The sequence below is a fragment of the Vespa mandarinia genome, chromosome 22 (genome assembly GCF_050613455.1).
Source record: "Vespa mandarinia isolate Hongniang chromosome 22, ASM5061345v1, whole genome shotgun sequence".
Classification (NCBI taxonomy): Eukaryota; Metazoa; Arthropoda; class Insecta; order Hymenoptera; family Vespidae; genus Vespa; species Vespa mandarinia.
In genome coordinates, this window is record NC_140831.1 from 2,705,001 (window position 1) to 2,724,827 (window position 19,827).

At 30.0% G+C, this 19,827-nt stretch overlaps 1 protein-coding gene across 1 annotated transcript in view; it reads left to right on the forward strand.

Moving 5' to 3' along the window:
* Positions 1-19,827, forward strand: part of LOC118447959 (protein-lysine N-methyltransferase SMYD4) — a 43,734-nt gene that overhangs the window by 12,996 nt on the left and 10,911 nt on the right. Inside the window, exon 3 of the mRNA XM_035880538.2 lies at positions 7,712-7,854. Coding sequence (XP_035736431.1) covers positions 7,712-7,854 — 143 coding nt within the window. The remainder of the gene's footprint in view (positions 1-7,711; positions 7,855-19,827) is intronic.

Genomic DNA, 19,827 nt, shown 5'->3' on the forward strand with positions numbered 1-19,827 from the left:
ATAAATTTGCCGAACTATGTATATCTTAATCACGAATTAATTTGACCTTATTTAATCATTCCCCAAACATTTTTATATTTAGAATGAAAATACGTGAATAAATCTTTACATTTGTTTCATCCATTTGTTTCTCACATTTGTTCTCTCTTACAATTTATCTCGTTTAATTATATTTATTATTAATATCCATTATAAATCCACGAAATGAATAAAGTTCATATACATTTTCAAATTACATTTATAATCTTACGATTTATCGTAAAAGTTTTTCAAATGGAAAAAAAAAAAAAAAGAAAGAAAGAAAAGAAAAAAAAGAAAATAAAAAGATTTCTTTAACGATACGATCCATTTAATTATAATATAGAAATAATGAAATAGTTCGAATTAATATTAATAATAATGATTAAGATTAATAATTAATATAATTAATAGTAATTAACGATTAGAAACGATTAGAAATATCGTATTATAAAATATAAATTATAAATAATAAACTAGAAAAAAAATAACGATGATTTATTATATCAAAAATAATTCATTCTCAAATTCAACTCGAATTTGTCTTGATATAGCCAATCAATAAATTCAAGATTCAACGAATCCATCATACACTTAACACACGACTATTTATTTTGTTTACGATCTCATAACTCGTATCTATACGTACATATATATATATATATATATATATATATATATATATATATACATAGACGTAAATATATAAACGTTTCAGAAATATATTATGTACATACGTATATAAGTAAGTACATACATAGATCGTAGGACCAAAGAAAATCCGGGATAACAAGCTAACTGAAAAGATAGCCGATCGAAAAATCGAATTTTCAATCATTTATAATACATCGAGGAACATTCTATTCTATTATTCATCGTAAACCCTCGTTACCGATCTATAGAGATTTCTTTTTCTTTTTTTTATCTATTATATCTTCATTTTTTTTTCTTTTTTTTTTTTTTTTTTTTTTTTTTTGTCGGAGAAGTAAAAATATGTTCCAATAAAATTATGTAGATGCTCATAAATCAAAAAGCTACGTTTTTTTTTTTCTATTTTCTTCTCTCTCTCTCTCTCTCCCCCCCCCCTCTCTCTCTCTCTCTTTTTCTTTGCTCGATGATACGTAAAAGGGAAAATACTGTCAGTGCAAAGGGTGTTACAGATCGTGCGTTCATCGAGGATGCAACGTCGACTAAAGAAAGAGAGAGAGAGAAAGGGAGAGAGAGAGAGAGAGAGAGAGAGAGAGAGAGAGAGAGAGAGAGAGAGAGAGAGAGAAATCGATAAACGTGCAGAGGGTAGATAAACATATTTGTTGCGTACATGGATATATCATATATACGTCGGATAGATAGACTGCGAGTAGAGTCGTATTTTTATCGATCGATGTTCGAAGCCCCTCACCCTACCCTCACTGCCGCCGCCATCGCCAAATTTTGTTACGCTTGTCCGCATGATCGTAAGTCTTTGAAATCTGAAAAAGTATCGTCGGTCTGTAGAAACGTAGAAATGGATATTATCGTTTCGAAATTTCGTGTATCGAAATGAAACGAAACAAAACGAAACGAAACGATATCACAAACGGCTAACGTGCAATGTTCTTTTTATTCTTTTTCTTTTTTTTTCTTTTTTTTTCTTTTCTTTTTTTTTTTTTTTTTCTTTTTTCTTTTTCTTGTTTTTTATTCGTACTAATACAAACGCATACGAGCATAAATACACGCACATAAACACGCGCGTAGTATACTATACGCTTACGTACTATACACGCGTGACTCGTTAGTATCGTAACGGGTTAACGAAAAAACTTTGCCAAGCATCCCGATATATATATATATATATATATATATATATATATATATGATATTATTTATCAAGAAAAATTCAATAGGGCAAACATTGCCGTAGGGATATATCCTATTATTTTTCACAAACACGCTTTTTCGATTCCCAGGGCAAAAATTGAACGTAAAAGAAGAACGGGTGTATAACATCGTGTTTTGTCCCGTCGATTTGGAAAATAAAGAAAACAAAAAAAAAAAAAAAAAAAAAAAAAAGAAAAACAAGGAAAAGAAAAAAAAGAAGAAGGAAATGAAAAAAAAAAGAATCAGAAAAAGAGAGAGAGAGAGAGAGGTGTAAAAAGAAGAAAGAAAGAATTTAACGCAAAAAAAAAAAAAAAAAATAAAAGAAAGAAAAAAAAAAGAAATAAGAAATGAATAAATAAAAAATGAAGTAAAAAAGTAAAGAACAGAAAAAAACGAGAGAGTTCACCACTGTACGAGTACTCGATCCATCTTCGGAATGAGAAACGTAACGAACCATCAACATAAACGTCAACGAAGTCTCTTTCCTCTATACCTTTCCTTTCCGTGTTCTATCTCTCTCCCTCTCTCTTTCTCTCTCTCTCTCTCTCTCTCTCTCTCTCTCTCTGTCTCTGTCTCTGTCTCTTTATCTATCTACCTATCAATCTATCTCTATCTCTCTTTCTCTTTTCAATTTTTCTTCTATTTACAATATCTATATATCTCTCGTATAACTAGACCTATCCTTCTCTTTCTTTCTCTCTCTTTATCTATCTATTTATCTATGTATCTCTCTCTCTCTCTCTCTCTCTCTCTCTCTCTCTCTCTTTCTCTCTTTCTCTCTTTTCCCGTCTATTTATTCTTCCTATCTAACGATAACTCTTACCGACATGTAACCTAAGTAATTTCTCGTGCTTCGCGAATGGAAGTAATAAATGACGGTGGTCGCAATTACGACTCTAAAAAAAACTCGCCTCTCTTGTCCACCCACCATATCACACCCAACTCCCTTCCCTCTCCCCCCTTCTCTCTCTCTCTCCCCCTCGTTTTCAATAATTCAACGATCAAGAACTTTTTCCAACAATGGATGTCTTGTTAAATCATAAGCCCCATCTTTTCTTCGTATAATTAAGAATGGACACACTCCGCGTGCCAGTAAACGAAAGAAAGAAAAAAAAAGAAAAAAAAAAAAAATAAAAGAAAGAAAAGAAAGAAAAAAAAAATAATTGTGAAAAAGAGAGAAAAAATAGAAACGTCATATTCCTTAATGATATTTACGTCCTACGAGGAGTAATTGCGAAGGAAAGAGAAAAGAGCAAAAAAAAAAAAAGAAAAAAAAAAAGTAACAAACAGCGAAAAAAAAAGGAAGCAAAAGGAGAAAAAGGAAAATCATTCTTTCGCCTCTCTAAATTCATTCGGCATGAATCGAATTATATTCAATCATGAACGAATAGGTCTTTGAAAGATGATCAAATTAACGTGAAAAAAAAATACGATGAATAAGTATACTACGGCGGAGAGGAGCAGGGAGAGTGCAGGGAAGTTGAGTAGGGATAAAGGGGACGAAGAGGAGGAGGGAACATTCGTTCGATTAAAATCGTAGTTTAGATTTAAATTGACTTTTTGAATATTTCCCAATTAAAAGGATTCATCGAAACGAAAAGGATTCAACGAAATTGATAAGTAACTGGAATGAAACATTAGAAATTAGCATAAATAGGAGATAATTAGTATCTATTCTTTTTATTGATAAATAATAGATAGAAATCGAAATAGAGAGATTTATAATCTATAGAAAAAAAAAGAAAAAAAAAAAAACCTAGAAATAATCGAAATATCTATGACATTTTCATGGATATTCTATTGGATCGTTGATTTATACGTATGTTAAAAATAATAATTATCGAGAATATCAAATTCAAATTGAAAATTATTTACGTATAGATAATAATTATTTATAAACAAATATACTTTCGTTGATTTGTATCTTTGACGGTGATATCAAAAATATGAAATATAGATAAATCAATAAAGAAATGCATACATACGTACACACACACACATATACATATATATATATATATATATATATATATATATATATGTATATATACATACATATACGTATATATATAACGTGAACCTTGTGAAATGTTTCATGCGCGTTTCATTTTTATCGAGGATGGTCTTGGAATAACAGACGAAAATAAAAAAAAAAAAAGAAAAAAAAATAAAGAAAAAAAAAAGAAATAAAAAACAAAAAAGTAAAAAAAAAAAAAAAGAAGAAAAAAAAGAAGAAAACAAAACAAAAAAAAGCGGAGTGGTGGGGGGTGAGAGGGTGAAATATGTTATTCCGTCGTCGTTGGAGCGCGATCGATCGATGCATCAAGTTTACTCTGTACTCGCTGCTAGAGGTATAACCGAGGTCTATCTCGAGACTGGTACTGAACGGTCCCTCCTCCCCTATCCACCCCTTTTCCTCATCTACTCATTCCCTACTATGCTAACTTAGGATTAACCCTTGCTCACACGGTTGAACCTTTCGCGACGATCCGATAATCATTGGAAATATTATTCGCACAAGAAAAAATGTTACGATACTATTCTATACCTACATATGTAGATATATATATATATATATATATATATAATTAATAATTAAATATAGATTTTTAAATATAAATTTATTTAATTTATAATTTATATTTATTATTCTTTAATTTATATTTATTATATTTATTTATTTTTTTTTTTTATTTAATTCATGAATTATATTGAAATTATAAATAACGTGTGTATCTGTGTGTGTGTGTGTGTGTGTGTGTTTGTGAATGGATGAGTGTGAGTGAATGGATGGACGTACGAATGTGTATCTGTGATAGATATTTGAAATTAGACGAGCTTTCTAAGAACCGAGAGTTCGATCAAAGGGTACACGTTTGATAGAAGCTTTATCAAAGCGTTTACGTAGATCATTTTCGTCCTATTTCTCAAATTATTATCCCCGCTATTCATCTTCAACTTTAACTAATTCTGCCATTTTCTCCATTAAATATAATTTCGAACGAAATCTCGAAATTTCTTATCTACGTTTTATCAAAAAAAAAAAAAAAAAAAAAAAAAAAAAAAAAAAAAAAAAAAAAAGAATATTCTTTAAGTATATTTCATAAATGTTTTTTTTTTATCACAAATATTAATAATTTCAAACGTTTCACGTCGTTCGATTTCTATCTATCGTCAAAACAATTGTTCGATAATATTAATATTATCGTCGAATAGAATGAATGAAAGTCTTTTTAATAATTTGCACAATTGACGTGGCCTTTTGTCGACGACATTTAATAGAATAATATTCATCAATAATTGTGGCTAATTAAATACATTACATTTGATAATTTGTATTTATTAATTTTAATTGGTATCAATAATACGACGATAATAATTATCGAACAATATTATATATCCAATGTAATATATGTAAATAATAATAGAGAAATTGGAAACGAGACATATTGAACGTGTTATTTTTTACATCATTGTTTTTCTTCTTCCTCTTTTTTCTTTCTTTTTTTTTTTTTTTTTTTTTTTTTTTTTTTTTTTTTTTTAATTTAAAAATAACCATAAATAAGGTTTCACAAATATATATTTATTTATTTATGAATAGCTACATTTTTTCGTAGATTACTAGGATTAGAAAATGTACGCGTATGTATATATTTAGAGTTCAAAAAAAAAAAAAAAAAAAAAAAAAATCAAGGGTTTTTACGAACGTCCAATCTACAAAATTACATTCAATGCACAAAGAAGTCAAGATATACCTGTTATCTACGATAAGATAGATAAACAGATGATGATACTTTTTACATCGCCTCTCCCCCCTCTCCCCCCTCTGTCTCTCTCTCTCTCTCTCTTCAGGAGAATAAATTTAATCGAGATTTATTTGATCTTTAACAAAATCATACTCACAGTCCAGAGAAAGAGGAAGAGAAGAAACAAAAGAAAGAAAAAAAAGAGAGAGAGAGAGAGAGAGAGAGAGAGAGAGAGAGAGAGAAAGAGAAAAAAGAAAAAAAGATTAGGCACATTTTAAGATTTCATTAAATTGAACAATCATGAATATACATTTTCGTATTCATCGTTTCGACGATATTACTCTTTCCGTACGCGTTATCATCAACAACGTAGAAACCACATTATCTCGAATCTCACTCGAAGAGATGTACGATACACACATATATACATACATACATACATACATACATACATACATACATACATACATACATACATACATACATACATACATACATACATACATACATACATACATACATACATACATACATACATACATAGATAGATAGATAGATATTTGATTTGGAATGCATCATAGGTAAATGAAGTTGCGGAGAATGCACGAAGTTAATATCCATGATTAGGTGTTTCTTACTTTAGTAAGAACCACCTCTATCCATCAGAATAATCATTAAAAGTTATCTAAAAGCAACGTTTCGAAAGATAAGCTGGATAACGTTCTCGTGAAACATAAGATTCACGAAATATTCACGAAGAGAAACTCTCGCTTTTGATATCTTGTATCTTCTCTCTATTCATGCGAATGTCATTCTCTATCTCTTTCTCTTTATCTCTCTCTCTCTCTCTCTATATATATATACATATATATCTATCTTTATTTATCTCTCTATCTCTCTCTCTCTCTCTCTTTCTCTCTCTTTCTCTCTCTCTCTCTCTCTCTCTCTCCCTCTCTCTCTCTCTTTCTCTCTCTACGCTTTAATAAAGACGACAACGTAGACGAGGAATACTTAGAATGCGGTCGTACATATCTATATCATACTGCGTTACGTTACGATAAAACGACCTAATTAATTATCCGTAAGAAAATGTGATAAAACTTGTCCGTACGACATGATTATCCCGTTATCTGACGTTAGATGACGTAATACATATATACACGCATACATACAATAAACACATATATACGTATGTACATACGTAGGTATGCAAGTGCATGCATATGTAGATGCATATACGTACTTATAAACAGGGTAACGTTAGAGATACTGAATATGAGACATGTGCTTAATACGCGACACATCTCCCAACTTTCTTCCTTCCTCCCTCTCTCCCTCCCTCTCTTTCTACCTACCTACCCACCTACCTATCTACCCTAACTATTATCTATGCTTTCACCTAAAGATATTTCCACTAGAAAGGATTGCAATACCGCGGCAACGTTTAGAACTATTAAAACGAACGGCATTGACGTCATCGTCATCTTCATAGTCCTCCTCCTCCTCCTCCTCCTCCTCCTCCTTTTCCTTCTCCTACTTTTCTTCTTTTTCCTCCTCCTATAAGATCCTATGACTCATGCGTTAACAATTTCTTTCTGTTAATACAGAATTTTAATGTTGCGTATAAAATTGTAATGAATTTAATTTACTAAGGAAAACTTGAAAGAACGAAAGAGAAGTAAGAAAAGAAAATAAAAAAAAAAAAAAAAATATATATATATATATAATATTAAATATCTATGAATAAATCTAATCTGATTTTTCTTAAATAACAAATAAATGATTACAATGACAGACATTATTATAATGATAATTTGTAAAAGCTTTCGACGTTTTTTCATTTATATTATTTGATATTCAAAAAAGAAAAAGAAGAAAAAAGAAGATAAGAAACAATAAAAAAAAAAGAGAAAAAAAAAAAGAAAAAAAAAAGATTGGTTCTAAAATTCTCTGCCTAAAATTCTAAATGCATTATAGAATTTTATTAAATATTTTATTAATTAATTTTATTGTTTATATATATATATATATATTTTTTTTTTTTTTTTAATGAAAACATATTTGATAAAGACATTATTTTTATGATTTAGAACTGAACTAGAGAGAATGAAAGAAGAGTGCAAACGTATACTGGAAGAAAATGCAAAATCCGTCGTCCCGTACGGATCACAGGAAATAAATGACAAGCCGTCCGACATAAGGATCCGATCCTATCGAGAGACAACGATAAAACGTAAGTAAACTTTCGAGATATGATAGTTTGAAGAATCTCTAGCAAATTTTGATAAGTCTATCGTTCAAAAAAAACAACAAACAAAAACAAAAAAAAAAACAAAAAAAAACCTTTCGAAGTTTAACATCAAAACGAATTGAAAAAATGCAATAAATAGATAAATATATAGATAAATAAATAGATACATACATAGATCCATCTATATATAGATAAATAGATAGATAGATTAAATAGAAATATATTAGATAAATAAAACTAATGAAGATCCGATAGTTCATATCTACGTTTATAAAGATTTATTATGATATATAAAATATTATAATATCCGTATGCATATAATCACGATCTAACGTCTTCTATTACCATGAAATAATATTGTCTTAGAGAGAAACTTGTAATTGGAGAGTATGTGTAATCTTAGGATAACGAGAAGGTTTAAGGAGATAGATGAGATCGTTACAGATCTCATTACTCGCCTTATCTTCGACGAATGATAAGAATAAAGAAACAGATAGAGATACAGATACAGATTACAGATACAGATATTAAACGAAAGGGACGATATCGTAATAGGGACATCGACTACTATGATTATTACGATTACTGTGACAACTATGATGACTATAAGCATCTTTACTAGATCTAACGTAGTATCCTGATGACAATTCAAACGCAAAGATAACGAAGAACACTTTTGCTCGGGTTTATCTCTTTCTTTCTTTCTCTCAATCTCTCTCTATCTCTTTCTCTCTTTTTTTTTTTTTTTTTTTTTTTTGCAGAAAAGAAAATACCACCGCGTAAATTCTACCTGTCGGATTATCCTTCTCTCTCTCTCTCTCTCTCTCTATCTCTCTCTCTCTCTCTCTTTTTTCTTTTTTTTGTTTCTTTCTTTCTTTCTATCTGCTTGTCTACCTGTCTGTCTATCTGTCTGTTTGTCTCTTTTCTCTAATTCCTTTTATAAATCTATCATCAATAATCGTAATTCCCGTATTCCCCATTGTTCCTATATCCCATAAAAATTCAATGGAAACGTTTCTTCATAAATATACTTGACTAATTTCTTCTCATTCGTGATACTTCGTTTACGAAGAAACCTCTCATTCACACGTTCGTTCTTTCATTGTGCCATGTGTATCACCGGTGGTACACGTTAAACTTGATCTTCAGGCCACGTGTACCACCGGTGGTACACGTTAAACTTGATCTTCGGGCCACGTGTACCACCGGTGGTACATGCAGTCATATTTATTTAATGCACTGAAAATATGTATGGCCTGAACGACAAGTCAGACAAAAATGGCTTGGCACAGAACGTGTTAACAATTATTCAACGTTCTATTCGTTATCTTCGATCGATTTTAAAAATGTTTAGAATCGTATTTGATCGTAAATAAAATAGAAGGATTAACCAAAGGGATTAAAAAAAAGAAGGGACTTCCCTTTTCTTTTTTCCTTTTCTTTTCTTTTCTTTTCTTCTCTTCTCTTCTCTTTTCTTTTTTTTTTATTTTCTTTTTTTTTCTTCTTCTTCTTTCAAACTCTTCCATGTAGAAGCACAAGTACTTCTTGGAATTAAATGGGTGTTCTAAAGAGAGGTACTGAAAACAAATAAAGAAAAAAAAAAAAAAAAAAAAAAAAAGAAAAAAAAAAGAAAAAGTGGAGAGTAAAGAAGAGAGAAAAAGGAGAGGAGAAATAAAAAACGATATATCCGTTAATTAATCCAACGACCCGATATCCCTGTTAATTACTCTAAACTACCTTCGAACACAAATCGTTCAGTTTCTTGAACTCGAATTAGTCGCTAATTCGTATGCGTTTACAATGAGCTTTAACGTTGGAATTTTTTTCTTTTTTTTTTTTTCCTTTTTTTTTTCTTTTTTTTTCCCCCTCTCTTATCTATCAAATAATAAACGAAATAACTTGCTCGATATTTTTTCCTTAATTTTTTTCTTCTTCTTCTTCTTCTTCTTCTTCTTCTTCTTCTTTTTATTTTTCTTTATCTTATCAAAATCTTATATTGTACTTTTTAATATTTACTATTATCATATTTATTTTATTTATTTTTTTTTTTATATTTATTAATCATATTTCATAAAAATAATTTTATACTTATAAAAGTATAAGTCATGACTGAAGTACGTCAATGATTTGTACTTGCATAAACAATATATATATATATATATATATATATATATATATTATATAAAATTTTATATAAAATATTATATAAAATACTTGTTTTCTTTAATAACATGTTCTTATTTCAAAACAAGAAATTTTGATAACTCCGGTAGAAACAGGTATACATAAGACGTCGTTAGTTATAATGTTAACCCTTTCGCCAACCCTTTCGTAGAATTAGTCGATAGGACTAATACTACAAATACAACTACTACTACTACTACTATTACTACTGCTACTACTACTACTACTACTACTACTACTACACTATTACTACTACTATTACTTTTACTACTACTATTATTACTGTACGAGATAGTTGAATCACAAGCGTACAGTTCAAAGTACAGGGGTAACATCTAATACTTGGTCGTATTATGCAAATTGCTATTTGTTTTCTTATTCAAATTATTTGAAATTTAAACAACAAACATAACAAATACAATTAACAATAATATCAATAAATTAATATATATATATATATATATATATATATATATACATGTTGGTGTGGAAAGCGAGTCGAGTGATAATTTAAAATTCGATTATACCTGTGATTTCTTTTATTTATCTTTCTTCTTTTTTCCATTATTATATTTTTCTTTCCCTTTACGCATATTACTTTTACTTACGCGTACGTGTACATGTAAAAAGTAATTTGTATTTTAATTATTACTTTCAATATTATTTTCTATTTATTACGATTATTCTTTACCTTCCTTTCCTTTTTTTTTTCTTTCTTTTTCTTTTTTTTTTTTTCTTTCCTTTTACACGCAAAGTAAAAATATCACAATGGATTCTCGATTTAGAAAAAAGAAAAAAAGCAACGACAATATAAAAAAAAAAAAAAAAAAAAAAAAGAAAAAAAAAACAAAAAACGAAAACAAAAAATTAAACAACAACATTGGCCGACAACGTTCTCATTATAAATCTGATTAAAGTGAACATAATTAATATACGTGAATATATCTATTAAATTACAAACGCATCAAAAAAAAAAAAAAAAAAAAAAAAAAATATCATTTGCAATTTCAATCGCCGTAATTTAATTTTCCCAATCTGAGATCATATTTTAAACCACTACGTATTCCTTTGACACGAAGAGGAGAAAAAGAGAAAGAGAGAAAGAGAGAGAGAGAGAGAGAGAGAGAGAGAAAGAGACAGAGAGAGTTTTCACGAAGAGCTAGATATTCCACGTTCACCAAGAGTTCTTAATTCGAAAGGGGGAAAATTTTCTGGGGTTGACTATAGTCAAACTTGGATTTTGGTATAAGCCGAACTTTCAACGTACTGGTTGTCTATATAGTCACGTTTAGTAACCCGTCTAGATAGAAAGGGTTAAGTAACTTTTCTCGCTACTCGTATAGCAATCGCTTCATTCGCATCGCCGTAAACAACGACGAGACGAGGATTAATGCAAACAGACGCGTTCCTTTGTGGACGACCACAGTGAACTCCTTCGAACCGCTAAACTTTTGTCATTTCTCTCTATCCATCTCTCTCTCTCTCTCTCTCTCTCTCTCTCTCTCTCACTCTCTATCTATCTATCTATCTATCTATCTACCTATTTATCTCTCTTTCTCTCGTATTATCCTTCATCCCTATTCTCTTTTATATAAGCACAACTGTTACTTATTCTGCTTTTGGGACAATACCTTTGGGACGACGCGATCAAGATACAAAGTCGATGCATCGCAACAAAGAGGATATGATAAAGACTTATCTATTGGTTTTATCTTTTTATCCCTCCTTCTTTTTTTTTTTTTTTAGTACTTTTTCTTCATTTTTTTTTTTTTTTTTCTTTTTTTTAACCCTAGTCATGCATACAGGATGTATATAGAAGGATGCATATATTTCTTTATTTTCCCCAATATTTTTGTCTTCTTTCGGAGTCAAAATTATTCCATTATCCTATAAACGACAATCGTTCGAAGTGTCCTAAGTGCACAACTTGAAATTATTTTGAGTATATACGTTAAACTAGAATTGATTTCGTTTATTTTCTCTTTCTCTCTTCTCTCTCTCTCTCTCTCTCTCTCTCTCTCACTTTTTCCTTTTTTGCGTTCTTCATTTTTTCTCTTTCTTATTTATGTCAACGATTTCGTTTTGTTATACGACAAATAGCGAAATAAGTAAAAGTCAATCTCGTTATTTTAGATGCCAAACACACACACACACACACACACACACATATATATACATTAACTTACATACATATATACATACATACACGTTCGTGTATATATGTGTAAGTAATTCTTCGAAATTCGTTTCCTTTCGAACAAAATGAAGTTTCATTTGAACTATATGAAACGAACTCATTCTGAATTGATTTTCTTCGATGCGAAAAATTGTCGTAAGATTTTATTAAAGTCCTACGAACTAACCTAGTTAATAGAAGCTTGAAAAGACATTGAGATCATATACATAGATAGACAGATAGAATGAGATCCAAATTGATGGTATACAAAGGATCGACAAAATATCGACCGTTCGCATAAACCCGAACATGATTCGCGTTGCACGGTAAGTAATTTCGTTAGGGTGTATTCTCGTGCGTGCCTGGAATGATATAAGAAGGGTTTCAAACAAAAAGGGGAGTGGTATGGAAGGGGGCTGGGTGGGTGGGGGCAGGGGGCGGGAGCGGGGGGGAGGAGGGAAAGGGAAGTAACAGAAATGTGGTAGAAGGTCTTTAAACTCTCTAAACCTTCGAACTTGTTAGATAGATTATTCGAAATGAATCACACGCTATAATTACCGATATGACGTTAACGATGCCATAAACTTCCACGAAATAAATGATAGAGTAATGAAATGGATGAGAAAAAAAAAAAGAAAAAAAAAAAGAAAATTGGACATTGGATTATAACGATGACGTCGTTCAAAATAAAAATAATTAAATACCTGAAATAGATATAATTTTTCTGCGTCATTAGAAAAAATTTCTTACTATCTCTTTTCCTTTTTTTTTAAATGCATCGATATGCATAGATCCATGACAAATAGTTCAATGCGATTACGTAAATAAGATAAAAAGGAAAAGGAAATAATAGTTGTATGATCAGACTGATACAATTGTAATGACGTTTTCTCTGATAATAATATCTATTTTCTAACGATTTTCTAACGAATTTAAATCTAAAGCACATATATATATATATATATATATATATATATATATATGCTTGCTTGTATCAAATAATTCATTACATAAATAATAATAAAAAAACAAAAAAGTTAATAAATAAAAAAGAATGTCGTAAGAACGACGATAAAAATAATCATAATCGGATAAATATTATGAGAAGTTTATTATTAAATATTTCTCGATCATCAAATTAAAAATTATCGTCGTAAAATTGTATCAATTTTAAGGACAAAGCATATCGATAGAATCGTCTTTAAATCGTCTTTAAATCGTCTTAAAATTTAACGACCCTTTCACGTTCAATGCAAATTAGAACTTGCAAAAGTGGTGACTCCTCTGCCGACTTTATTAAATTCTAGAAAAGAGTTTTTAACGAAACTTCAAAGGGGAGCAAAAAAAAAATTATTTGATCTCTATACACGACATCCGTATGTGCGCGTGTGTGTGTGTGTGTGTGTGCAGCGCGCGCGTGTACGAGTATATATGTGTATATGTGATTCGAAACGAACAAAAAAAAAAATAAAAAAAAAAAAAAAAAAAAAAAAAGAAAAGAAGAAAGAAAAAGGAGGAAAAAAAATAATTATCAACAAATAAGACGTGTTTGCCAAAACAAAAAAAAAAACAAAAAAAAAAAATGAAAGGGGCAAAGCGAAAAAAAGAAAGATATTAAAGAGAAACGAAAAAAAAAAAAAAAGAGAGAAAAAGAAAACAAAACAAAAAAAAAGATAGAAAAAAACAACAACGCAATGTTAATCGAAACTCTAATACGAATTTGCCCCGGCTACGTCGACGCGTTTGTCCCGCGCGTCTGGTATGAATTGCGAATCGCAGCATCGTCCAGCTATGGTTTCCATGGGAACCCATCCACAGTCGATTTTCCCCGGGAGAAACGCGCTTAATTCGATATTCCTTTAGAAGGTTACCAACGCGCGCACTTTGCAAACGTACACGATACGTATAATGTATATATTCGGTCTTTGATATATACAATGTCTTTCGAATTGATAAGATTTAGAGATTGACGAAAAGAATTGTTACTTTTCTACCATCTTCAGTTATATACTACGTTATATTTATCGTTCGTTCATTTTATTTCACCAATATATTTACGATCTTTATAAATGGACTACGAACGATAGTAAGAAGTACTAAAGCCGTCACGTTGTCTATTTTATTCGATATCTGTCTTTTTATTTATTTATTTATTTATTTATTTATCTCTCTCTCTCTCTCTCTCTCACTCTCTGTCTCTCTCTCTTTCTCTCTCTCTCTCTCTCTCTTTTTCTCTTTTTCTCTTTCTCTCTGTCTGTCTCTCTGATCTTCCTCTAGTTTCTCCTTCATTTCGTTCAATAACAAGATTCGTCTAGACACGGCCGACATTACCTTCGCTCTGGATTACTATCCTAATATAAAGCAAATTCGAGAGGAAACGCCAATGAATTTGTGATTTTTAAGTAATCGATCGATCGTGATTTCATTCGTATCGTTTTTCTTAAGTAAAAAAAAAAAAAAAAAGAAAAAAAAAGAGAAGAGAAGAGAGAGAGAAAGAGAGAGAGAGAGAGAGGGGGGGGAGAGAGAGATTGTAAAATTGAAACATTTGAAAATGGGAAAAATGTTGAATTGAAAATTGTAAAATTGAAAAAATTGTGAAATTAATAAAAAAAAAAAAAAAAAAAAAAAAAAAATTGTAAAATATTTTGAAACATTTCAGATATCCTTTTCGATATCCTATAAATAAATAAATAAATAAATAAATATATATATATATATATATATCAGATTTTTTTCATATCACGAACGAATACTCATACATTTCTAACCTTTCAACTTTCACGGCTCATCTCCTCCCCCCCCCTCTGTCCGACATCGTTTTTCGCGATGTAGAATTATTGCGGAAAAGGAGCGTTTGTTCGGGGGTCAAAAAAAAAAAAGAAAGCAGTAAAATAAAAAAAAAAAAAAAAGGCCGAGAATTAACGCACAAAGCATTAGCTATTTAAAAGTTTCGAACCTTTATTGTCTTTAAAAGTCTATGAGATGAAATCTTTTGTCTTTACTTCGTTCGAGCTTTACTATCTTCGATGAAACTTAAGTAGAAATCTCATTAATGAGAGGAATGAGGAGGAGGAGGAGGACGAGGAAGAGAAGGGGGTGGGAGGGACGGTCAGGTAATCGATGGTAATCTTTTTTTCTCAGGAACAGACGGGACGGCTGTGTGAGTGGGGTGTTTTGGGGGTGTATTGAAGAAATATTAAAGAAAAAAAGATTAAGAAAAAGATAGAAGAAAAAAGATAAAGGAAGAGAAAGAAGATAAAAAGAAAAATATTTTTTCGATTTTCCAATAAAAGTAATACGGCGATACAAGTTTTTAATCATGAGAATTCCTTATTAGAGAAAATGAAAGACGGACAGAGAGGAAGAGAGAGAGAGAGAGAGGGGGGGTGGGGGAAGAGAATTGGATTTTCTTTGTTAAATGAACAAAAGGACAATGTTACTTAGCGAGATATCGATAGAATCGATGCGCGTCTTAAAATATTGCGTTCAATTTGAAACAAGGAAACAAGCAAGCAAGTACTTTTATACTTTGTTAAAAACGATTAGAAACTCCTTTTGTACGAGTTACTAACGAACGAGCGAGATCTCATTTTGAGAGTAATAATTCTTTTAAAACGCACTGACCGTAGAAGACGACGACGACAACGACGACGACGACGATGACGACGATGACGACGACAACGACGACGATTCAATAGCGATATCGATGAAGGACACGAGAGAAAATGGAAAGAAAAAAGAAAATACGAGAGGGGAAGAGGGAGGGGGAGTTGTGGAGAAAGAAAAAACACAACGAAACAAAAAATAAAATAAAGAAGAGAAAAAGGAAATAAGGGATAGAAAGAAAGGGGGGACAAAAAGGAAGAAGAAGAGGAGGAAGTAGAGGAAGACGAGGAAATAAAAAAAGAAATAAAACCGTGGGAGAGGGGGAGGGGGAGAGGGGGGAGGGGGAGAGGGTTGAAAGAAAAGGCAGGCAAAACGAAAAAAAAAAAAAAATATGAAGAAGAGAAAAGAGAAAGGTACGAGTGAAAAGGAGGTATAAGAAAGAAAAAAAAAAAAAAAAAAGAAGAAGAGGAAGAGGAAGAAATTAAAAAAAACAAAGAATAAAAAAGACGAGCAAACAAACGAACAAACAAACAAACAAACAAACAAACAAACAAATTCTTTTCGAAGGAACTGTAACATAGTAATCTCTTTGTAACGAGATGATTCATGATCATGAAAGATATCCACGCACGTGAACGCGAGAAGTGAACGTGAAATTTCTCTCCCTTTCTCTCTCTCTCTCTATCTCGAGATAGAGATAGAGAGAGAAAGAGAGAGAAAGAGAGAGAAAGAGAGAGAGAGAGAGAGAGAGAGAGAGAGAGAGAGGATTTCCATGGGCATTGTGTACCATGCTTCCTTTATTTCCACAAAACTATTGTGATTCACGTATAGTAGGTGCGAGTAATCGGTAATAGTGAATTGATAGTAATCGATGTGTGTTCCCCTTTCGTTTCTCTCTAAAGGGAGAAAGGAGTTCTCTTTAATTGGAAAAGGATTTTCTCATGTAGGAACATATTTTTTTTATTATATCTCTTTGTACCTCCCCCCTTTTGAGGGAAAAACAAAAATATACAAAAAGAAAAAAAGAAAAAAAAAACAGAAAGAAATAAATAAATAAAGAAAGAACAAGGAAGAAAAACAGGATGAATGCAAAGCAATGATGATTATTTCTATAATTATAATAAAAATTAAAATATTTCAATTTATACTATTCTACGTCAAAGATAATGATATATTTTTCTATCATTTGAAATTATTAAAATATACGAAAAGGAAAAATGTTTATTGATATTAATCAAATCGTATCTGTTATCGAAAAGCTCGAAATAAATATATATTTTCGATTTTCAATTATACATATATATATATATATATATATATATATATATATATATATATTCGTTTCGATCGCAAAAATATCGGTATGCAAAAAATACCGATTTTAAGTTACTCTACAAAAATGATGAAGATAGAAAGAGAGCGAGAGAGATAGAGAGAGAGAGAGAGAGAGAGAGAGAAATAAATAGAATAAAGTTTATCTCTTCTAACGTTTGTTTCTATTTAAATCAGTATATCTTCGATTTCCGATATTATTTCGATTTCGTTATTATTTTGATTTCGTTAATAATAGATCTAACAAAATATAATCATCGGTGTTATCCCATAAAATACTGATTTTAAATTACCATGAAAAATATATGAAGAAGATAGAGTTAGATAGTAACAAATAAATCCAATAAGACTTATATCTTCTAACATTTATTTTGTTCCATCTAAAACTGATATGTTTTCAACTGGTATGTTTTCAGTTTTTCGATGGAATCCATATATATTGATTCCGATATTTATCGGTTTCGATATTATTTCAGTTTCGTTAATAACGATTGGCAAAATATCGATATTCAAATAATACCGATTTTATGTTAATATCGAGGAAAAATAAAAGGAATGAGAAAAAGAGAGAGAGAAAGAAAAAAAAGAAAAAGAAAGAAAGAAAGAAAGAAAAAGAGAGAAAGAGCGAGACAGAAATAAATAGATAAATAAATAAATAAATAGAATAGAATCTAACTAATTGAACATTTTTCTGTATCTAATAGTCGATTAGCTATGCGTATAGAAGCTTGATCGAGTCGATAGGAAGGTTGGCTCAGCTTGCTCATTCGTTCGTTTGGCCATCATTTCAGTGGCAAATACTGGCGCTTGGAAAATATCGGATTTCCCGTGCAAACGAGGCGTGCAGTTGAGTGCCTGTTGAGCAATTCCATGCATTTGTGAGCGAGCACGTGGATATCCGGGAATAATATTCCGACAATGTTTCGTTCCCGGTGCCACGTCACATCTGACGTTCGATCGAATTCGAAGATATAGAGAAAAGTTACGGGAGAACAGGATGTGTTTTTTCGTTCCTACAACGTATCGGTGGAGAATAGTGCCCAAAAAGAAAAAAAAAAAAAAAAAAAAGGAAGAGTTAAAAACGAACAAAAAAAATTTCAAAAGAAAGGAAAGGAAAAAAAAAATCAACGAACGAATACACAAACGTGTACGTTTTAGTTTTCGTCGAATTTTTTCCTCTTTCTTTTTGTTTCTTTTTTCTTTTTTTTTTTTCGTTTTTGTTTTTGTTTTATTTTTTTTTTTTCTCCTTTTCTTTTGTTCTTTCAATCGCTTGCAACAAGTTCCTCTCGAAGGCATACGTAAATAATTAAGTATACAGTATTGTTTAATTAAATATATAGTTATATTAAATATATATATATATATATCTATATTTATTTATATAAGTTATATATATTTATACATAAACATATTATATATATATATATAAATATATATAAATTTTTTGTCGACTTGAACGACGTTTCGTTTCTCGAATAGAACATTTACGTCGGATTGAATACATTTGGGAAAAGAGAGATCAGGCATAGGAAGAGGACAAAAAAGAAAAGGAAAAAAAGAAAAGAAAAAAAAAAGAAGAAGAAGAAGAAAAAGAATAGAAAGAAAGAAAGAAAGAAAGGGGAAAAAAAAAAGAATAAAAAAAAAAGGAAACGAAAAAGAGAGAGATGCCCGATGAGTAGAAAAAGTATCTGAAAACTTTTGTCCAAATTAGCTTATATAGAAAAAGGTTGCTGCGAATCTGAACTGGCAAATCAATTTTCTTTATTATCTACGTTAAATTATTAAAGACATTTAAACGGATTGTTTAATTCCAATTGCATTTGTTAGCTCTTTCTACCTCCTTCCTTCTCTCACCTCTCTCTCTCTCTCTCTCTTTTTTATCTTCTTTCAAAAAATTCGTTCAACGTCACGTCTCTCTCTCTCTCTCTCTCTCTCTCTCTCTCTCTCTCTCTCTGTCACGTTTATTAAAGTTTTTTTTATATATTATTCTCGTTTCTGCATATTTTCAATTTTCTTTTTAATTTCAATTCTTTTTTTTCGTTTTCTTTTTCTTTTTTCTTTTTTTTTTTTTTCTTTTTTTTTAATTGTTTGAAATCAATATAACGAATAACATAAATATTTAACTCAATTAACTGCAGTAAATTTTAGAGAATATTTATCTAAGCTAACTAATCCTCAATTGATCAAACGTTGAACATTCAGATATAATGTAGATAGAGTATAAATGTAAACCACTATATATATATATATATATATATTGAACATCGAATAATATCTGTTGGAAAACATAATCCGTAATAACAATTGACGTATCGTAATACAACTTACAATTCTGAATTCCGCAAATGGCTGAAATGTTTTTCAACTGAAAATGCATTTATAAAATAATTCATTTATCGTTGTTAATTGTAACTTCCATATTGATTATTATAAATTCCTTTATAATTATTTCATTTATTTATTTTTCAATATATGCATATATATATATATATATATAAATATATTGTCTTGTTTATCAATATTTTAATATTAATATTATTATTATAAATATATATTTTATATATATATATATATATACATATGTATATATAAGTATTACCATTAAAATGTTTCTATTAAACATGTATATAACTATTACGTAGAAGTACTTAAATAAC